This window comes from Hyperolius riggenbachi, chromosome 1 (assembly GCF_040937935.1).
Source record: "Hyperolius riggenbachi isolate aHypRig1 chromosome 1, aHypRig1.pri, whole genome shotgun sequence".
Taxonomy (NCBI): domain Eukaryota; kingdom Metazoa; phylum Chordata; class Amphibia; order Anura; family Hyperoliidae; genus Hyperolius; species Hyperolius riggenbachi.
In genome coordinates, this window is record NC_090646.1 from 164,420,015 (window position 1) to 164,442,050 (window position 22,036).

At 42.5% G+C, this 22,036-nt stretch overlaps 1 protein-coding gene across 2 annotated transcripts in view; it reads left to right on the top strand.

The window, feature by feature from the left end:
* The window catches only part of PALLD (palladin, cytoskeletal associated protein), a 473,533-nt gene that overhangs the window by 216,202 nt on the left and 235,295 nt on the right, over positions 1–22,036 (top strand). For both annotated transcript variants that reach the window (XM_068278815.1, XM_068278814.1), the window contains exons 3-7: positions 2,027–2,205; positions 5,390–5,456; positions 12,135–12,240; positions 13,269–13,346; positions 18,941–19,082. In XM_068278815.1, coding sequence (XP_068134916.1) covers positions 2,027–2,205; positions 5,390–5,456; positions 12,135–12,240; positions 13,269–13,346; positions 18,941–19,082 — 572 coding nt within the window. The remainder of the gene's footprint in view (positions 1–2,026; positions 2,206–5,389; positions 5,457–12,134; positions 12,241–13,268; positions 13,347–18,940; positions 19,083–22,036) is intronic.

Below are 22,036 nucleotides of genomic sequence, written 5' to 3' on the forward strand. Positions count from 1 at the left end.
ACAGGGAGGGAGCACTGCTTCCAGTATTTCCACAAATCACACCATTAGGTCTTTGCACACCACAAAGGCCAGTGGTGTACATCAGCGGTGGGTCCACATAAATCGGACCATATTGGGTGCCACCACGATAGACAGACGCTGGGCGATTGTGGTGTGCAAAAACCTAATGGTGAATTGTGATAAAAAAACTGGAAGGAGCGCTCCCTCCCCTGTTTGTTTTCAATGGTAGTTGTTTTTAAATTGGGTGTTTGTGAGTCTCCAATTATTGCCATTTTTGTACAATAAAGTTGAGTGAGTACGTGCAGAGTTGCTGTGTAACAAACTGTTCTAAATTCTCACAGTACACACAGCAACAGGCGGAGTAGTGCTAATATTACATGGAAGCCTGCACACATTTATAATGATGTATGATTAAGCTCACAATCTACTGTACAATCTCATCTTAACAATTGTCATAGTCTAATATCTCTACCATAGCCTAAGGTCAGGGGGAAAGCAATTAACTTATCAGTATTTTTTTTGCAATGTGGGAGGTAACTAGCATGTCCAGAGCATATGGAACAGTCAAAGCATATGGACTCCATGTACATAGTGGTCGCGATTCTGGTACTCCAATGAGAATGTGCTATGCATTGCAACACCATGGGCTTGATTCACTTAAGCCTGATAACTCCGTTATCACGTGAAAAGGCTTTGCATGCAAAACGAGCGCGCAAAGCATTATGCGCACAAACAGTTTCCACCGTTCGAGTGCTGAATGTCATTGAAAGCTATGGCGCTTCACGCAATCAAAAGATAGCATTTGGCAATGAAATCAGCAATGGTGCTTAAATTAACCTGTAAGTTAATGTAATACGGCACGTGCAAAGTTCAGCGCGCGTTGCGTCATGTACTGTATACAGTAATAATTCATTATCTACATACCGTTTGCGTGATCTGCAGTGACTTCACGTGATAATGAATTTTATTATTATTATTTATTTATAAAGCGCCAACATATTCCATGGTGCTGTACAATATAAGAAAACAAACAAGGGATACATAAGGATACGGACAATGATATACATCAAATATGAACTCTGGTACAAAATACAGAACTGGTGATTACAATAGCAAATTTAACATGACTAAAATGTAAAAATGTATAACAGAGTTCTGGCAATTAAATTAATAACATTCCATGACACAATAGGGTGAGAGCCCTGCCCTTGCGAGCTTACAATCTAAAGGAATGGGGTGGAAACAAGAGGTGATAACGATACTTTGTGCGTTAAATGTGTAACGCCGGTCGCGCGAAGTCATACCTTTACGCATGCAAACCTTTGCATGCATGATATCACGTGCTAAGTGTTAGCACGCTTTAGTGAATCAAGCCCCATGCTCCATAGCCATAGCCAAATCACTGTGCTGGTACCCAAACCACCACCACTTAATTTAAATATACCGTACTCTCTGCATGGGTATTGTACAGTATGTCTACTCCAGCTGCTATGCTTTCTCCCTCAATCCAAAGTGTTCTTGTAGATTTACAGGCGTGCACTGGCTGTGCAGGGATTCTGACTGAGGTGCCTGTATTGGTCTGCATACATGTGTAGTGTATAGCTTGTCACTACTTCTGTATTCTATTTACAATATCCGGGCAAAATTTACAGGATTTACATTCCCAAATATACTGTAGGTTTTTGATGTTTCATTCTAAATTGTACAGATGTAAATCTTCTGCATGAGACGTTGTTACATTGTCCCATGACTCAGTCAGAATTTCCTCATTCAAACATGTTTTAATTCCCACTGTCTTGTCTGGGCATTTTGTATTTTAATTAATGTAAAGTCCATTGTTGCTACTCAGTGTTCTGCTGCATACATGTTTGAATCCATCGGTATCATGACTCAGTGCCTGTCTGTCATAGTCTAGGAGTTTGTCTGTTACAAAATTTCTCTCACTTCAGTGTGTCTTCACCCTTTCCCAGCTCTCCTCCCCCCCTCTCATGCAGTTTAAATATCTGAGATGCTTGTTTGTCTCCAGGTGGTTCTGTGAAGGCAGAGAGCTTCATAACACACCAGACATTAACATTTCTTCAGAGAGTGACGGTCTTCAAGTGCTCATCATTGTTGAGGCCTTCGAGGACGACACCGGACGTTATACTTGTGTGGCATCCAACCGCCTCGGCTCTGACACAACCTCAGCTGAAGTATTTGTAGAAGGTAATGTGTTTTTCTTAGCATCTCTGTTTATATAGCCTATTAGGAATGATTGTGGAATTTCAGCCAATACTAGGCATTTATGTGTTAAAGCACACCCGCTATTAGAGGGATGCAGAGACTGACCCATTTCCTTTTAAACAGTGCAAATTTCCTGGCTGTCTCTGCCTTGAATACTTTTAGCCATAGATCCTGAACAAGCATGCAACTCAGGTGCTCTGACTGATGTCAGACTGGATTAGCTGCATGCTTGTTTCAGGTGTGTGATTCAGACACTGGGCTCTATTCACAAAGCACAACCGCATTTGGTAATGCTCAAAACAGCTGATTTTACTGATCACGTTCCCAAATTCCAATTTACTAAACCTATCACCGCACAGAAAATCAGAGTTCCCGACTAGTGAGGTAAATTACCGACTTGTGCGGTAATTACCTCAGGAATTGCCAAGAAATGTCAATTCACAAAGATTTCCGCATTTCAATTACCGGGCAAAAGTGTTCGAATTTTTCTCCAGCTCACAGCAGCCAATAACTCTCTCTCCCCATGCTGTCTAGGTGTGGTGGATTTGACAGACAGCCTTTGGGGAGAGCCAGGCAGCCAATAGGGAGAGCCACACAGCCCTGCTTCTCACTCTGATTTGATGCAATGGGGTATTCGGTGGGTCTTTCAGCGTATCAAAGCAGAGAAAGCTGACAATTCTGAGGGCTTTCCTGCATCCCTTTAGATGTGTAAATCTGTAGTCTAGCATACAGAAGAGCTCCTTATGGTGGCTGCAGCACATCTAAAGGGATGACTGGAATGCACATGACCGAAAACCTCCCAGTGATACACACCAGGGATGCTCACAAATTCAACTTTGGATGAAATTCGAATAGGGTTATTCGAATTTCATCCTGCTAATTACAGCAGCTGTGTGGGTGGCCATGGGGGGGGGGGAGGAGGGGGGGTTAATCTTACCCATCAGCCGTCTTCTTGCTCCGTCCCTCGGCGCATCCCACGCTGCGTTCTATTCCGGCATCACGTGACTATACACTTCCTCCTTCAACCTGGAAGGAGGAAGTGTTTGTGATCACATGGCGCTGGATTGGAACGCAGCGTGGGAGGCGCAGAAGGACGGAGCAAGAAGACACCCCCTCCCATGGCCACCCGCACAGCTGCTGTAATTAACAGGGTGAAATTCGAATAACCCTGTTGTTGTTTTTTTTAGTTTCAAGGGTGTTTATTGGAAAAAATTAAATTCACAAGAAAAAACTTTGAGTAAAAATACAAACAACGAGTTCCCTACTTGGGGGATCAACAAAATAGCATTAACAGAGTGAGCTAATACACAGAAAAGTATGAATATTATAAGAAAATGTAAAAAATGTACGATAAACACTTCCTTATTTTATGATATTAGGAAGGGGGGGGGGGGAGGGAAGAGGAATAGAAAATTTAGGGGGATAGGAAAAGGTAAGGGTTAAGAGGAGGGATAAGGGATAAAAGATGGGTCCATGGATGGATATTTCACAACATGCCTATGGACATCATCAGTGGAAAGGACATCTGGTTTTTTTTAATAATTTAAAGTCACACGTTTTCTATAAGGGCAGTTTATCTGTTCTGGCTCTGCTCTGACTTCTCTCATAAGCTCTGAATATTCTGTCTCGAAGATGGCTGCTGGCCTGTCAAGCAAGCAGATCTCAGAGTGAGGCGGGATTCTGATTGGGCTAGACTGTCAGGTGACAGGAATACTTAGATTAACCATGTAATCTCCTGTATTTAGCTGGCTGTTATAGCTAATGCTGCTGGCTGTTACAATACACACACAAATGCAAGCTAACTTTTCTGTTTATCATGCAACAGAGCATAATATGCATATATTGATCTGCAAAGAAAACTAGCACTAAATTGCTATAAACTTCTATTATATTAACAATAACTGTAGAAAACATATGTATTATGATGTTTAGTTGTTAGATTGGCTTAGGCAGGCAGCTACACCTACTTACTGTAACAGAGGTTTGTGGGTTTAATATACAGTAGAGCCCCAGTTATCCAGAACGCAACTAACCAGCAGTCTCAACCAACCAGCACAAATTTCCGGTAATATACTTTCAATTACCGTACTGTATTTTGGCATTTAATACCGAGTTCATGGTATGCATATAGAGTAGGGTACAGTACTGGTATTAGCTAGGCCTATTTTTAACATGGACTCTCGAGCAACCAGAAAGCACACTTATTCCGGAATCTGTTGATCTCAATCGGTTCTGAATAACCGAGACTCCACTGTATAAACTGTTAGTACTGTGGGCAGGAAATTGGGGAAAAAAATAACACTAGTTGAAGATTCTAACCCCTTCCCCATACTTAGGCCCGGTTCTCACTGGCGTGGATGGAAAACTGATCCGTATAAACACTGATCCGTGAAATGGACCAATTTTTAAAGGTATTCGTTTTCCAACCGTGACCCTCCATTCCATTAGTGCATGGTCAGTATGTCGGTCCAGAAAAATCACTGCAGATCCAAACTTGCAGCCCGTGCGGCGGAATGGACCAAATGGATTCGTTTGAACAGACCAATGTGAACGGATCCATTGGTTAACATTGGATCATTTGCATTCGTTCTCCGTTGTTGTAATCAGGTAAACCGTTGGGTTTTAAGGTCAATGGGAACTGGGCCTAACTTGAGACATGCCTCAAGCAGGCATTTGATAATGCACTGTCAAGCTGTGGTTTTGTTATGCAAAATAAACATGTAAGCTATTAACATTTGGTTTATCAGCCTCATGTATTGTATACACTTTTAACTTTTGGTTCCTCAAAATGATCATTTGTAATTTCGTTTGGTGCATTTGGAGAGTCTTTAGTTTCCACCAGCTAGTTGGGCATTTGTGAACAACCATTTGGCAGGCATCTGGATGCTGTAAACACTTTGCAAAGACACCCAATAAGTATTTCTATTTCCTGAAGCAGCTTATCCCTGCTCCTCTTTTCCTCTCCCCGCCCCCTAGGGCAGAACATGATGCCAAACATTGCAAAGCCACAGGGTGTTTGTATAAGGGAAGGCGGCCCAAAATGATCAAAAATGATTGTTTTTAGCAACCAAATTTGCATGTTTGCATTGAGCTTTACTGAACTTATTGCACCAGGTGCCTAGTGTGGCTGAGCATAATAAGCATGGAACTCTGTTTGTCATTTCAGGTGCCAGTTCATCTGACTCTGATAGTGACGGCTTCACTTACATACCTAAACAAGGAGCGATGCCTCAGTGAGTACACTTTCTGGTCATTGTAACTGAGAAGAATGCTTACAAATGAACTCAAATATAAGGGCTGTCTTCATCATACCTCTTTATTCCATCTTGGCAAAAGGATCATAATTCTTGTTGGAGAAAATATATTTTTCAACTTGTTTATAGGTAATACAGTAAACTGCATCACTGTTTACTCCCACAAGCTCAGATGTAAAATGCCATATAGGTCCTAGAGATAATCAGCCCTCTTGGCTACCAGACTTTTTAGATATTTGAGTCAGATTTACTAGCTAGACTGCAATTGGCCCCGGAAAGTCCTCTGGTCCGGGGCCAACTGCGTGGCCTAGCCGCGCGCTCCCGCCACGTTGAGGTCGCCTAGAGCACTCTGCACCTGCGCAGGCGCAGAATGAGATGGGGGAGCGCGCCTGGCCAGACTGCGCCTGCGCAAATTTGCCGGGGCCAGTTGCAGGCGAAGGAGAAGGTGACTGAGGAGGACGAGGGAGCGATCAGGCCGGAGGAAGCCCCCCAGGTATGGATACATGTTTAAAGGGGCCCCATTTCAGGTACACTTTAAGGGCTCTGCCTCTGACACAGGAGACAAGGGTTTGAATCTCAGATCTTCCTGTTCAGTAAGCCAGCACCTATTCAGTAAGGAGTCCTTGAGCAAGGCCCTTGTGGCTGCAGCTCTGGCGCTTTGAGTCTGCCAGGAGAAAAGCACAATATAAAATTTTCTGTGTCTTGTCTTTTATACAACCTATTTTTGCTTTGTGTCAAACAATAGTGCCGTGTGCTGCCACATCAAATCATACAAAAGAGGTGTGAGGAAAACTGGGCACAAAATAGCAGTAATAGAATTATTGGTTTACTGATATTCTAATATTTACCATACTAGAATATTGGTCATTTTACCGATATTGCAGAATATTGTTAATGTTAATAACATTCTACTATTCCCCTCTGTACCTTACTCTCACATTAACCCTTCCCTATTGATGCCTATCAAAAACCCTCCCCTATCAATGCCTAACAGGAACCCTCCCCTATATATTATTATTATTATTATTGATTTATAAAGCGCCAACATATTCCGTGGCGCTGTACAAAGTAAGAAACAAACCTGGTGTACATAATGATACAGACAATGGTGTACACCAAAATACAAGATACATAATTAGTGACAAAATACAAAACATGATACAGCATACAGAATACAAAATACAGAAGTGGTAATGACAGTGATAAAAGTAACATGATGAATAAAATGTATAATGATTTCCAAGATACAAAAGGGGGAGAGATCCCTGTCCTTGCGAGCTTACAATCTAAAGGGAATGGGGGGAAACAAGAGGAGGGGTAGTATACGATAAAATATATAGAGGCAGTGTGTTTTAGGATACCTAGTAGGAGTGCAATTTGGTCTTAGGACAAAGGGAAGTGGCCTAGGGTAGCGCATGTGCTTGTCGGAACAAATGAGTTTTTAGAGAGCGTTTAAAAGTAACAAAGGTTGGCGAGTGACGGATGTGTTGTGGGAGGGGATTCCAGAGAAGGGGTGAAGCGCGTGCAAAATCTTGTAAGCGGGAATGTGAGGAGGTGATTCTAGAGGAGGACAACAGAAGATCGTGTGCAGATCTGAGATTGCGATGCCTAACACTAACCACCCCCCACCTACGCCTAACACCTACCACCCCTTACTCGCCATTATTTGGCACTCGAGTTCAGCTACAATTTAGCCTGGTGAACTACTGTATTCAGCATGCCCACTGCATTTCCAACCGTGTGGTGGAACTCTGCCTCCGGTATTTCTGTCCTGTTGCTGCATTTTTTTGCCCCCCCCCCCATGCCCAAATTTCTGACTGTAGTATTTTAGCAAAAATGATCTTAGAGCAGCTCGCGCCCAAATTGTCCATTTTGTGTGCTGGCCGTTAGCTGACTTTTTCATAGTAGAATGTGTAGAAAGTATGTATGTTCTCGTCATGCTTTTGGAGGTTTTCCTTCACCTTTGAACATGATACACTTGATTTCAAATGTGCATTTATCTTTACCATCTGTAAAAAAAACAAAAAACCTGCATTCCTTTTTTTTTTTTTACATTAAAAGTCTGTCTATGTGTATGACATAACTCTGTAATGTTGTACAAGAATGCTGTGCAATATGCTTCCTGATGAATATGCTTTGTCCGTGAGCCAAAGCAATTGCAGCAAATAGTTAAAAGTATAGCTCAGAGCATGACATGAGGTGTGACTGGCTTGTTTCCAGCCTCAGGCAGTGTGTAGCCATACACAGAGCGCTAGAACCAAGTAAATAGCAGCAGTGATTCAGGTGTCTGCAGTCAAACTTGACATAGTCGGAAACTTCAATAGCAGATGTTGAGCAAGATTGGCGGTGTTCCTGTCAGGGGATTAATCAGTGGCTTGTCATTGATGCAGGTCTCTCCTCAGTGTGAGAATGTCTATAGAGGAGCCTTTATCGGCAAGCCTCATATTCACTATGCAGAAAATGAATAGGTGACAAAAAACGCTAACCATGGAAACATTTCACACTTGTTATTAGCTTTCTGTTGCTGCAATAGGGTTACAAGTCACACTACAGTAATAAACTGTGTTCAGGAATTGTTCACCATTAAATCATTATGTCACAGATGTGAGGTATCGTCACCTGCAGTTATGTGTTACAGGGCGTCCCAAACAACTGCAGAATTTTTCCTTTATTGCCTGGACAGCCCTGGAAAATGACAGCTGGAATTTCTGAGAAATTTACAAAGGTCCCCCTAATTCTGGCTTACAAGCTAATTTCACACAAATTGTAAATTGTAAATGCCTTTGACCGGCCCGGTTTCAAGCTGCATATAACTTGCATGAAATTTTCCTGCAGGCCTCAATTATTAGCATATCATTAATCATGTCTAGAGGACACTGAAAACCCCAAGTGATCCTGCAAAATTAGGATGGGTTTATTATTTAGGTAGCCTCCATCACATGTCATGTGACAGGGAGGGAAGTTGCTTGGGGTTGGCTGTATGGCACTTGTACACTGAAGAAGAGTGAAGAGCACCTGTCCCTCTGCTGGAAGGAGGTAATGTATAATGCTTGGCTGGCCCCCCTAGCCCCCAGGAACCCCGGTCAGGATCATGGGGGCTTTTGTTTCGTTCCTGCTTTACAGTAATGTGCTGCATCAGCAGGGCTGTGGAGTCGGAGCAGTTTTGAGTACCTTTAGTCTGTGTCGATGGTTCCATAAAACTGAAGAGTTGGAGTTGGATGATTTTTGTACCAACTTCACATCCCTGGTAAGTATTAGACTAAGGAGTCGGAGCAATTTTGGGAACCTGTAGTCGGTGTCAGTGGTTTCATAAAACTGAAGAGTTGGAGTCGGATGATTTTTGTACCAACTCCACAGCCTTTTGCTTCAGTGCATCAGTTGCTATCCAGATGTGGTACCAATACAATGTAGAGCCAACGCATTTGTTGTGGTGCACAATGCATGCATTTTCAACACTGAGCTGATCCATTGTCATTACAGTGAGACAGGCATAGAATGTGCTGAGCAATGATTATGCTGGCGCAGGGCATTCACTGTAGACTCCGCCTAAATCCAGATCAGGCTAGATGGATCAATTGAGCTTTTCCACATTCTTCTCTGATTTTCAGTCCATATAAGGGCTCTTTTACACTACATGAAATTCTGATTTTGATGTGGTTTTAGATGGATTCCGATTTTTGACGCGATGCAGCCTGCATGCTGTGTATTTTCCTGCGCTTTTCTTCTTGTGTTACTAACATCCAGTGAAAATCAGTATTGCGATTTGCTGTGTAAAAGAAGCCTGAAGCTCAGTAGTGTTTCAGACATTCTAGTATGTAACTGCCACACCTAAACATTTAGGGGGATTCATTAATGAATCGAGCCCATATGCAATTCACTTTTTCACCTGACTCTACTCCTAGGAGATAATTTTTCATCTTCGATTTAAAATAACTTTCCAGTACTTTTCAACTAAAAAAGTACCAAAAAGTAGGTGAAAAAGTACTATAAATTATTTTGAGTATTTTCTTACTTTCTGGTAGCTTAAAGGGACACTTAAGTCAAACAAAAAAAATGAGTTTTACTCACCTAGGGCTTCCAATAGCCCCCTGCAGCTGTCCGGTGCCCTCGCCGTCTCCCTACGATCCTCCTGGCCCCACCGGCAGCCACTTCCTGTTTCGGTGACAGGAGCTGACAGGCTGGGGACGCGAGTGATTCTTCGCGTTCCCAGACACATTAGCACCCTCTATGCAGCTATATGGTATATGATATATGCTATAGCAGCATAGATGGCGCTATTGTGGCCAGGAACGCGAAGAATCACTCGCGTCCCCAGCCTGTCAGCTCCTGTCACCGAAACAGGAAGTGGTTTCCGGCAGGGCCAGGAGGATCGGAGGGAGACGGCGAGGGCACCGGACAGCTGCAGGGGGCTATTGGAAGCCCCAGGTGAGTAAAACTCATTTTTTTTTTTTTACTTAAGGGTCCTTTTCCACCAGCGCTGGCTGAATCGCAAAAACGCAAACCGCTAGCGATTTTACAATCGCTACGGTTTGCTTTTTAACATAGGAATCGCGGTAGGTCATTTCCACTACCGCAATTCGTTTTTGCCAGGAACGCGAACGCGCGGCGGAGCGATATTTGCCGCGATTTTCCTATGCAGTGCATAGCAAAATCGCGGCCGCGAACGTCGGGGAATCGCCGGTAATTGTGATTCAGCAATCGCTAGCGTTCAGCGTGAACGCTAGCGATTGCTAGTGGAAAAGGGCCCTAAGTGTCCCTTTAAAAGGCATTTTATTGACAAGTTTAAAATGATCACCTAGGAGAAAATGCATGTGAAAAAGTGAATTGCATATGGGCCCAATGTGCAATAGATAAATGCATTATTCTTAGACACACACACTAAGATTGCAGATAGTTTTGAATTTTCATGGAATCATCGGTGAGGCTGGATACACACTATAAGCGCTTTGTGAGTGCTTGTGATTGCTGAGCACTTGCTGAGTGCTTTTTCCCTTTCCCTTTCATTAAAATCATGGTAAAAATCACATAAAATACACAAAATACATAGAATAAAGATTTTACGTGATTTTTACTGTGATTTTAATGAAAGTGAATGAGAAAAAGCACTCAGGAAGCACTCAGCAATCACAAGCGCTCACAAAAGTGCTTATAGTGTGTATCCAGCCTTAGGGCTGGTTCAGACGGACGTTTGGAGGCGTCGCGTTCGTTGGCGTCACGGTGGCAATGCGTTCAGGCTTTCAGCAGCGTTCGCATTGCGTTTGGATGCGGTCGCGTTTCTTCTTAACCTAGGGGGACATTACCCGTCGCGGTTAACCGCCCCTGGAAGCAACATGTAGCTTCCAGGGGCTCCTTGAACGCCAGTGAAAATCGGGACCCGAACGCCGCGTTCGTGCAAACGCGCGTAAAAGCTTGGTACAAATGCTCCCATTCACGTGAATGGGAGCGTTTAACGCCAAGCCCCGAACGCTGGCAGTAAACACTCTGCAAGCGTCCGTCTGAACCAGCCCTAAATCTGCATCCACACAATAAGTGCTTTTCTGAGCGCTTTGTGATTGATTAGCGTTTTTAAAAATTTTCTCACATTCACTTTCATTAAAATCACGTAAAAATCTCTATGATCGCTTTCGCACAAAATTGAGGTGATTTTTATGTGATTTTTTTTTTTTTTTACCACGATTTTAATGAAAGGGGACGGGAGAAATTTTTCAAAAGCTCTAATCAATCACTTATAGTGTGGATCCGGCCTAAGTTATTTGCACACATGTAAAAAGGATGCCATGGAAATTTGGGTGCTTGGGATAGTTGCTAGTAATTCTACTATTGGGCAATGGGTAATACCATAGCAAAATATCAGTAAAAAAATACAGATATTCTACTATTGCTAAATCTAACCCTATTCACACTTGAACCCTCCTTCTTTCAATACCTGGTCCTAAATGACCCCCCCCCCCCCCCCCCCCCAGCAATATCCGCCGATATCTGCCTAGCCTTCACCACTAATATCCCCTACACCAATATTTGCACTACCTATAAATGCCAACACCACTATAGCCGCAATTAACAACATTGTGGTCTACGCAGTGCCCATTTTACCAGTGCGTCGCAGGCCCCCAAATTACCTGCTTTGAGGGATTTTACTGTTTGTTGTACATTGACGGGCGCTATAAAAATGGGACTTCTTACTACAAACTGCAAAACATTGAGACAAATGCACAAAACATTACATTACATATTGTCCATAGAACATATCCAGTTACTGTACATGACCTGCTTCTTCATACATTGGTTTATCAGGCCATTGTTTGGAGGTGACAGATTCTCTTTATATGTAATAGGGCTGCACCTAGTATATTTACTTCTTACCTGCAGTGTAACTGATTACTATGCTCTTCTTGGATTATCTCTGTATGTCTATCACTAAACAATAGTCTCACTACATAATGGCGTTTCTCACACATTGACTAAATATGCAATATAGCCTGGGAGTAACATATCATATTACCCATTACAGTATACATATTACGTTATCTCAGCAGCTGATGTGCTATGCCCATAATTGTTTAAGTATTGTAACAATAACACTTACTTTCTCTTAAATACGCGTCATTTGTGTCCGTATTCTTCATTGAAATCACAAGATCTTTTTCATTTTTCTAGAGCTCAAAAGAAAACCACATCAGTCTCACTAACTATAGGACCATCGTCACCAAAATGTGGAATAACTACTGCAGTGATGCAGCCAATTTCTATCCCTATTCATCAGGTGAGTTCAAGTCAATGAAGTCTGAGGTGCAAGGGCTAAGACTCCGGGGCCGCCCGCTGTGCGAACTGCAGCTACCATAAGCAGGCAGGCACTGTCTAGCAGTCACCCTATTTTGGCATGGGGGGGGGGTTAAAGTTAGGTGCCACCAGAGGGGAGTTATTAATTGCCAACTGGGGTGTTTATTAGATGTCTGTGTGGGGAAGAGGTTATTAATTGTCCACCAGGGGAGGCTTCTGTGTGTGAGTAGAAGAGGTTGGGTCATAGTGAAATATCTGCAATTATTACTGATATTTCACTATATCAGTAAAGTAGTAGAATATCTGCAAATTTACTGATATTCTACTTCCGCTATTTTATGTGCCCTCAAAGGGAACCTGAGATCTTTTTACTGGGGGGTTTTATACTTACCTGGGGCTTCTACCACCCCCATGATGCGCAGGGGTTCCCTCGTAGTCTTCCTCGGTGGAGGAAGCCCTGCACCTCATGGGGCTGGGAGAACTGATTAATGAAATTGGATCGACTTCATTAATCTGATCAGATTGGTTAGAACATTTTTGTTCATTAGTGGTCACAAACGATCATTTCCAATCATTCATACAAAGAATGGTTTGTAAACGATTGTTCCGCAAATGATATATACTGCTTGATGAAAATCGCTGCATCTTTCCTGTATCTCTAGCGCTGGAAATGCAGAAAGGCCAAAGGCCTTTTCATCAAGAGAGCTGTGCATTTGAGCCCAGCTGATACAGTGTTCCGGTGATACTCATGTGCAATTTGCCATTCTGTTATAACTCACCCTCATTAGAGGATGGAGACTTTTTTGAGTCACCAGAGGTGCTCTTTGGCTCACTGCTGCAAGGAGGTTTTTGGGACAAGAAACTGCACAGAAAATGTGTAATTTAGCAAAAGATAGAGAAGAACTTGAGGAAAGTTTTTTTGGCTTGATTAACAGTATTCTTAATTAGCACTGGTATTTAAATGTGTATTATTGTCGTACATATCACTAAATGCTGACATCTTAATAACAGGTCCATAGCCCTACATCTTATCTTTGTCGCCAAGATGGGTCCAGCTCTGCTTCCTCCGCTCCACCTTCTTTCACTAAGGTTTGATTATGTATGATAAAGTGTAACTGTACTTCTGATGTGACTTGTTTGTAGTGATTGGGTGACAATACCATTTGACTAAAACCTTGTATACATGCTTGGCTAAAGTCGGCTGAGGCGGCCCATAACGACCCTCTGAGCCGATAAATCAAGTGTGTGTAAGACAGCCCCCTACCCCAACCCATGAGTGATCCGCCCAGCAGATTTTTTGAAGATGCTGCTCCCACGCCCACCACGAGACGTCGTGCACTCGCAGCTCCATCGTCCCACCGCCCACCCCCTCTGACATAGCAACAGTATGCATTGTGAGTCAAAAGTGTGTACGCACCTTTGGGAGACACTGATGGAGACACAGGTGGAGACATTTAGCTTATCTTACATTCTACCTCCTGGAAATGAGCAGCTACCCTAGCTAAGGTCTGTGTGGCCTTTTAAAGTGGTCTGAAATCCAGCATTTCTACTTTGCTCTAAAAGATTCCTCACAGCTTGAAAGCTACTATCCCAGAAAAAAATTCTAGCAGAACATCACTGAAATGGTTAAACAAAGCACTTTCTCCTGCTATTCAGCTTCAAATCTGTATCCAAACTGGAGATAACAGTATCTTTTTTTACTTGTTGAACACAAATGTATCAACACTGGAATGTAAACAAACAATCTCTGAGAAACTGTCTCTGCTTCAGGCACACACAGTGTTCAGAATAGCTAATTAGAAGATTTTAATATATAATAAAAAGCAGTTATAATAGAAAAATAATAAAATGCAATGCCAGCTTTCAGGGTAAGAAAAACTACACTTTGGAAACTTGTAATTTGTAAACAGACAATATTACGTGTGCACAAAAGCAAATATGATAACTGTATGAGTAATAAAAAGTAGGAAAAAAACATTTTTATTGAATGTTATGTCAGAGTTTCAGACCACTTTAAAAGATCGGGCCCTTAACCTCCCTGGCGGTCTATTTATTTTGCCAGGGAGGCTGAAATGGGGTTTTTTTTTAAATTAAAAAAAAAATATTTCATGCAGCCAACTGAAAGTTGGCTGCATGAAAGCCCACTAGAGGGCGCTCCGGAAGCGTACTTTCGATCGCCTCCGGCAATCGAAAGTAACAAGATAGGCCGCAATGAGCGGCCTATCTTGTTTCGCTTTCCTCGTCGCCATGGCGACGAGCGGAGTGACGTCATGGACGTCAGTCGACGTCCTGACGTCAGAGCCGCCCGATCCAGCCCCTAGCGCCGGCCGGAACTGTTTGTTCCGGCTGCGCTGGGCTCGGGCGGCTGGGGGGACCCTCTTTCGCCGCTGCACGCGGCGGATCGCCGCGGAGCGGCGGCGATCGGGCAGCACACGCGGCTGGCAAAGTGCCGGCTGCGTGTGCTGCTTTTTTCAGAAAGCAAATCGGCCCAGCAGGGCCTGAGCGGCGACCTCCGGCGGCATACCCCGAGCTCAGCTCGGGATTACCGCCAAGGAGGTTAATTGCAGATGTGATTTCTATTCGGTGCTCAATCCAAAGATACTTTTTGGAGTTCTTGTTTAAAAACATCTCCAGCTAATAACCCTTGAAAAACTAATAGTTTAATAAATCATAGTTGACAAAAGTGAATCTCATTGTTTAATGTAAAACATAATTTTGCCTTCTTAAAACACAAGGTATTTAAGATTATTCAAGTTGGAATGAGTATATGAGGTACCCACAGTGCATCACTGCTGAATATATAATAGTCCCTTAGCGCTAAACACACCTCTAGAACCACTGGAATGCAATGATGCGTCAGCTTGTTCATTGCAGTGCATGGCAGTGTAATGGGATCAAAAAGCCCTTTTGCTAAAATGTGTAATTCAATGAGATTTCAAAGTTCTTTCATTTCCAATTGTGCTTTGTAACATTAAAGAGGAACTTCAGCCTAAACAAACATACTGTCATTAATTAATTAAATCCCCGCCGTTCCGGGAGAATTTTCGCCGACGCCCTGGGACCGAGGAGGATGGGGGAAGCCTCAATAGGATCCGGATGCTTCCTCCACCCGAGGTGAGTACCCCCCAGGGGAGGTTTTTCTCATTACAGGTTTTCTTTAAAGTGGGATAAAACACTAAAAACATAAAACGGAACATTCATTAAAAAATGTGTTTACTACTTTTTTTTATTTTTTACCCAACAGTTATCATCTTTGCATTTGTTTATGAGTAATATTGTCTGTCTACAAATTACAAATTCCCCAAGTACAGTTTATCTGCTCTGAAAGCTGCTATTGCATTTTATTTTATAGCTGTTGTATTTATATATTAAAATCCATCTAATGATCACGTTTCAGCTCTTTCTGCTTTTCAGCTCAGTACAGCTCAGTTTGTTAATGTTTACTAAATGTATCTAACAAAGGAATTTAAACAAAAGATAATGTTATCACCTCATCGGATGCGGCTAGAAGCTTTCCACTGAAGCAAGGAGCTTTCCACTTAAAGAAAAAGTGCCGTGTTTAACTGTTTGAATGCTGTTCTGACACAATTTTTTGTGGCAGTAGATTTTATGCTGCAAATCTTTTAGAGCAAAGAGGAAACTGGGCTGGTTCTAGACTTTTCGCTTGTGACTTGTGAGGATGCATCTTCCCCCTTCACGATTTGGAATGATCGCACAGCACCGTGACCCAGCGATTTACTCACATGATAAAACAATAACAAACTGAGTCTGTAACAAACAAACTGCTCACCACAGCCACTCCATTTATCCTCAGGTCAGGGCAGCAGTGCCACTTCCTCCCTTCTGCTGTGCATGTCAAATGAAACACTGCTGCTCTCCTACCTCCCTTCTCCTCACTCCATGTCAGACGCCTCACACAGCACAACAAGCTGCTTTTTTCTAATGATGACCTCTTCACCTCACTCTCCTCTCACTTCTCCTCCTACCTGTAAACACAGTGCAAAATGCTGCCCTTGTAATCTCTGAGCCTGATGCAAATGTTTCACCTTGCTTCATGAGAGAACCGGCCCTAAAAGGAAATGCTGAGTTTTATACCACTTTAAGGGTAATAATCTTTCGATTGCCCGTGTTCCCCTAATCCTTTCTTTTCTGGAGTATTACACCAGTCACACTGGGCTGTACAACAAGGGAATAATAAAGACCCAGCCCTATGCAAAGGATACCTGAAGCCCTATAAAAATAATGTTGCTGCAGAGTCACATTCCTGTGTTTCACAGCAGATATGTTTAGAAGTTGGAACATATCCTGGTCTAGAGGTGTAAGTTACCTGCTACAGACAAAACACTGTCTTGTTTTACTTGCTTCATTGTCAGTCAGTCACTCAATACTGTGAAAGTGACAGATTAATGAGTATTGTATTCAAATGTGAATGAACCAGTAAAACATATTTTGATTTGTTGAGACATGATATCCTAAGTATGCTAATAGGAGGCCTTGTTTTATAAGTGTGCATACAAGTGGCAGGCATCACATTTCCTATGCTTTACTGTGTTCACTGTGGAACAATACTTGTGTGTAATAGAATACACAACAGTAAATAATAAAATACCTATTGATGAAAAATACCAGTACACATGCTAGATTACTGTCACCCTTAAAGAGAATCTGTATTGTTAAAATCGCACAAAAGTAAACATACCAGTGCGTTAGGGGACATCTCCTATTACCCTCTGTCACAATTTCGCCGCTCCTCGCCGCATTAAAAGTGGTTAAAAACAGTTTTCAAAAGTTTGTTTGTAAACAAACAAAATGGCCACTAAAACAGGAAGTAGGTTGATGTACAGTATGTCCACACATAGAAAATACATCCATACATAAGCAGGCTGTATACAGCCTTCCTTTTGAATCTCAAGAGATCATTTGTGTGTTTCTTTCCCCCATGCACTGAAGTTTCAGGCTGCTCTTTTCTTCCTGCAAACAGCTTTGCCCTTGTTTGTAATTCCTCAGTATGTGAAAGCCCAGCCAGCTCAGAGGACGATTTATCCAGCTGATTAGAGCAGCCTCTCTCTTCTCTCTTATCTAAATAATACACAGGCAGTGTGCATAGAGGGGCCAGAAAGGGTGAATTCATAGCAGAACCACAACACTGAAGAACTTGGCAGCCTTCCAGACACAGGCCGACAAGTCTGACAGGGGAAAGATACATTGATTTATTACAGAGACTGTCATAGTAGAAAGTGCTGCAGTTAGCCAGAACACATTAGAATAGCTTTTGGAACATGTAGGATGATAAAAAACAGGATGCAATTTTTGTTACGGAGTCTCTTTAAAGAGGAACTTTAATAAATATAACTTAACAAATAAAATTGCTTAAAGAGCAGCTGTTAGGTATAAGGTCTCAGAGAAAAAAAACACATATATCAGTAGCTAAATATTGGCTGTACTTACATTACATATGCATTTCACTGTCCACGTTTGGATTTCACAGAATTTTTATATAGTATTTGCAGAGAATGATGCTCCTGACAGCTCATGGCAGGTTCCATGTTTGTCTGTCTCCTATGAAACCAATTGTGTCGTCATGTCCTCCCTGCTTCCTGATGATTCCACTCACAAAAAAGATCGTAATGGACAATGTGCAGTGAATATTAATTAGCCATGTGGCTAGGAACAATAGCGGACTCATGCAGTATACTCTGCCTTGTGATTTTTCAGTGCTGCGAGCTGGGCTCCATTACAAGCTGCTGTAATATGAGCCTGTAACTTCTCACTAGCAGCCGAGGGGAGGACCAAAGGTGGGGAGAAGTAGCCCCAGAATGCTTTGCAGTATGTTATGCGGCCTCTCGTACTTTTAAGAGCTTGGGAATAACAGCCTTGCTGTTCAGCACACATCAAAAGTAAGAGAGATTTTTAACTTCAGTATTGCCTTTTTGGCTTCCTTCTAAACTGTTTAACACAGGAGAATAGAGGTTTAAATTAGCTTTTGCAGCCTGACAGTTACTATCTAATTTTTAAAAATTCTTTTATAAATTACATTTAGTCAGTGTTTGCCCATTGTAAGATCTCACCTCACCCTGAGTTACATTCTTAAAGAGGAACTGCAGTGAAAATAATGTAATGAATAAAATTGCTTATTGTTTTCCAATATTCATTTATAAAATCTTTAGTCAGGGTTTGCCCTTTGTAAAATCTTCCCTCACCCTGATTCACATTTTGAAATTTATAATTTATCAAAACTTTTTTTGGCTGCAGGGCCGATTTTTTTTTTTTTTTTCATTCCCTGCCGCTGGGGAAGTGTGCCTTTCCCAGCCTGGCAGGCTCAGCAGGGTATGTGGTGGCAGGGTAGGGGTGGCGGCAGGGAGCTTTCTATACATACCTGTCCGGACAGTTGGATCGGCTTCTTCTTCCTCCACCCCGGCGGCGATGAGGGGTGGGGGAAGAATCTCTTTCATCACCCCTCTTCCACTGTAACGCTGACTCAGCCTCCTGGATCCCTATCACATGTCATATCATGTGATCGGATGTGATTGGGACCCAGAAGACCTGCCAGTGCCGCCAGTGGAAGAAGAGAAGCCGCCCGGAATAGGTAAATATAACTGCTTACTGCCACGCACTAATGCTATTGTTTAATAATCATGTTTTTAATGTTGTTAAGCTCTGTCATTTTCTTTATTCACATGCAGGAGCTTCAGAGCCTGACAGCATCTGAGGGGCAGGTGGTGGTACTGGAGTGCAGGGTGAAGGGCACACCACCAGTCAATGTCAAATGGTTTAGACAAGGGACTGAAATTCAGGATTCACCGGACTTCAGGATTCTACAGAAAAGTAAGTCAAATACATATACTCCCTTTGGCTGGTGGTAATAAGTGGAGCTACAGAGACTGCATGGGGCCAAAAATGTGATGAAATCAGAAGTTCTCTGAAAGTGCACCCAATACTTCTTTATGTATGGGCCCAATGCAAACTTAGATATAAATAATCTTAAATATCGGAGTGAAATTGTTGTCCTACATTGACTTGGAGACATGGTGCCACAGTAAGATCCTAGTTATTTCCATTTGTTTTATGGTCTTTTGTGAGAAGAGGGTCCTGCTTACCCCTGTAAGCATGGATAGAATCCAATACCCACATAGCATTATTCGACTTGTTTCCAGCTCATAGGAAGGTGAAGCAGACATAGGAGGTCAGAGCTATCCAAGCTTGCCAAATGGGCGTGCGTTATTCTTGACTGTCTGACACTTTCGTGGGGACACAAATACAGAATGTGTTGCTACCAGTGTTGCTTGCAAGTTTTTTGTCAAAGTAACTTTGGCATTGAAAATTATATTTTCGATTTTGAGAATATATTTGCGAAAATACATTGTATTTTTGCAGTATGGTCAACGGAAACAATTTTTTTTCCCCGATGCGAAAATTCACAGAAAACACAAAAAAATCGCTCCTTTTTAATGTGAAGAATCGCTAAACCATGAAAATCCACACCTTTTAATGCAAAAGATCACAAAAACATGAAAAAAGTTGTATTATAATATTATTTTTGATGGCATTTGCACTCAATAGGGAAATTTAACATTTATTTTTCACAAAAAGCTGTAAGTGACAATGGTAGGTAGACGTTGAGTTACTTGGCTAAATATGCTGTGTACGTAGTTCGCCATTGTGCCACTTTAAAGTGGACCCAAATTAAAAATACAAGATTTCAGAAATAAAATCTATTTTATAAATTATAATAATAAATAGCAGCCTTTTTTCAGCTGCATGATGACAAATCTAAAATATTTTACATTTATTGGAGAAACCCCTCCCTTCCTTTCATATTGCCGGGACAGAATCCGGCAAACTGGTGGAGTAGGTGGTGTCCAGCAAAGGAGGAGTTGCAAATGGCTGCCACCTGTATAACCCTAGTTATGAAAAGAGAAGGGTGAAAAGCATGCACTGAAAATGCTGATAGGCTTGAAGGAGTGTTTATTTATCTTTGTATGGGTCAGAGTGGTGCAACTAAATATTTTGAATTAAAAAAATGTTTGGTTTGGGTCCACTTTTAAATGGTTCACCTACTGGAACCTTTAAAGAGAACCCGAGGTGTGTTTAAAGAATGTTATCTGCATACAGAGGCTGGATCTGCCTATACAGCCCAGCCTCTGTTGCTATCTCAAACCCCACTAAGGTCCCCCTGCACTCTGCAATCCCTCATAAATCACAGCCATGCTGTGAGGCAGTGTTTACATCTGTAGTGTCAGTCTCAGCTGCTCCCCCGCCTCCGGCATAGCTCCGGTCCCTTCCCCCGTCCCTTCCCTCCAATCAGCAGGGAGGGAAGGGATGCAGGCGGGGACTGGAGTTCTGCAGGAGGCGGGGAGAGCAGCAGACTGACACTATAGAGATAAACACAGCCAGCTCTGACAAGCTGTTTGTCAGCAGCGTGCCTGTGATTTATGAGGGATTGCAGAGTGCAGGGGGACCTTAGGGGGGTTCGGGATAGCAACAGAGGCTGAGCTGAATAGGCAGATCCAGCCTCTGTATGCAGATAATATTCTTCAAACCCACCTCGGGCTCTCTTTAAGTCTGCTTTCTGGTGGTTGTAATTAATATAGGAGGTGAAACCGCATGCTGGCTAATGTTAGAGCTGCCTTTCCAGAACCTGTGTCTGCCGTCAGCTGGCTGTAGGCTGTAGACACATTCTGTGAGAGTGATTGGGAGACTAGGTACAGTGTTTGGGAGACTAGGTACAGTGTTTGGGAGACTAGGTACAGGGTTTGGGAGACTAGGTACAGGGTTTGGGAGACTAGGTACGGCAAAATAAAGGCACCATCAAATTTGGGCTACTGGGCGTAGCTGATAGTAGAATATAGGTTACATTTATCTGTTACAATTATTCTATTTTAGTGGTAATTACGATAGTAAAATTTGGTAAATCGGCAAACTATACCTGTTCCCTGTCTCTGCCTACACTGATTTGTGCCTGTTAAGCACACCTGCATAACATGTTTGGGATCAATACTTCTTATAATGTTAATATATGTTGTTAAAATATTGTTGCTTGTAAAACCAATGGAAGAATATGTTAAGTACTGTTTTCCGCAGGGACCTCATAGTTCATTTCCATGTGCTCATTATTATCCTGTTCATGCACAGTGAAAGTACTGAGTCTCAAGTATACATTGTTCTCCGGGCTAATCTCTTCATTCCTGGAGAGGTTGAGAGGTTATACATTGTATCACAGCTCTCAAACAGGCAGACAGGAAAGTAGTTAGGTGATGTTTGTTGTTATAAGCAGGTTACAAGTATATATAATCTGTGTGCATACAAACCTATACAGACTGGGGAGGCAGTATGAGGAAGTGCACTGCCTTACACCCGACAAGCATCACACCTAATATCTCAAAGCATTCAAGATCATTTGCTTAAGGCCCGGTTCACATTAGCGGTTTTTGCGGAACGTAACCAGAGCGTACACTGTACAAACGGAACGGATGTGAAAGGATCCAATGTTAACCTATGGATCCATTCACTTGCGTCCGTTGGTAACTGTAAGTTCCATTCCCCGGACCTAAAAAAAATGCTGCAGGCCCTAATTTTCCGGACCGTTCTGCCCAGTGGAACGGAACCGGACAAAAAATGCTGCAGCATTGGGGCAACTAGTGAAGAATGGACCATTCCACGGGGGATGGGGAGATGTGGGGGCGCAAACCTGAGCGGAGGGAGGGTGCAGTAGCTGGGCGGGTTGCTGAGGGAGGGTAAAATACATACCTAATGCTCTTTTGAAGCCAGCGATGGAGGCT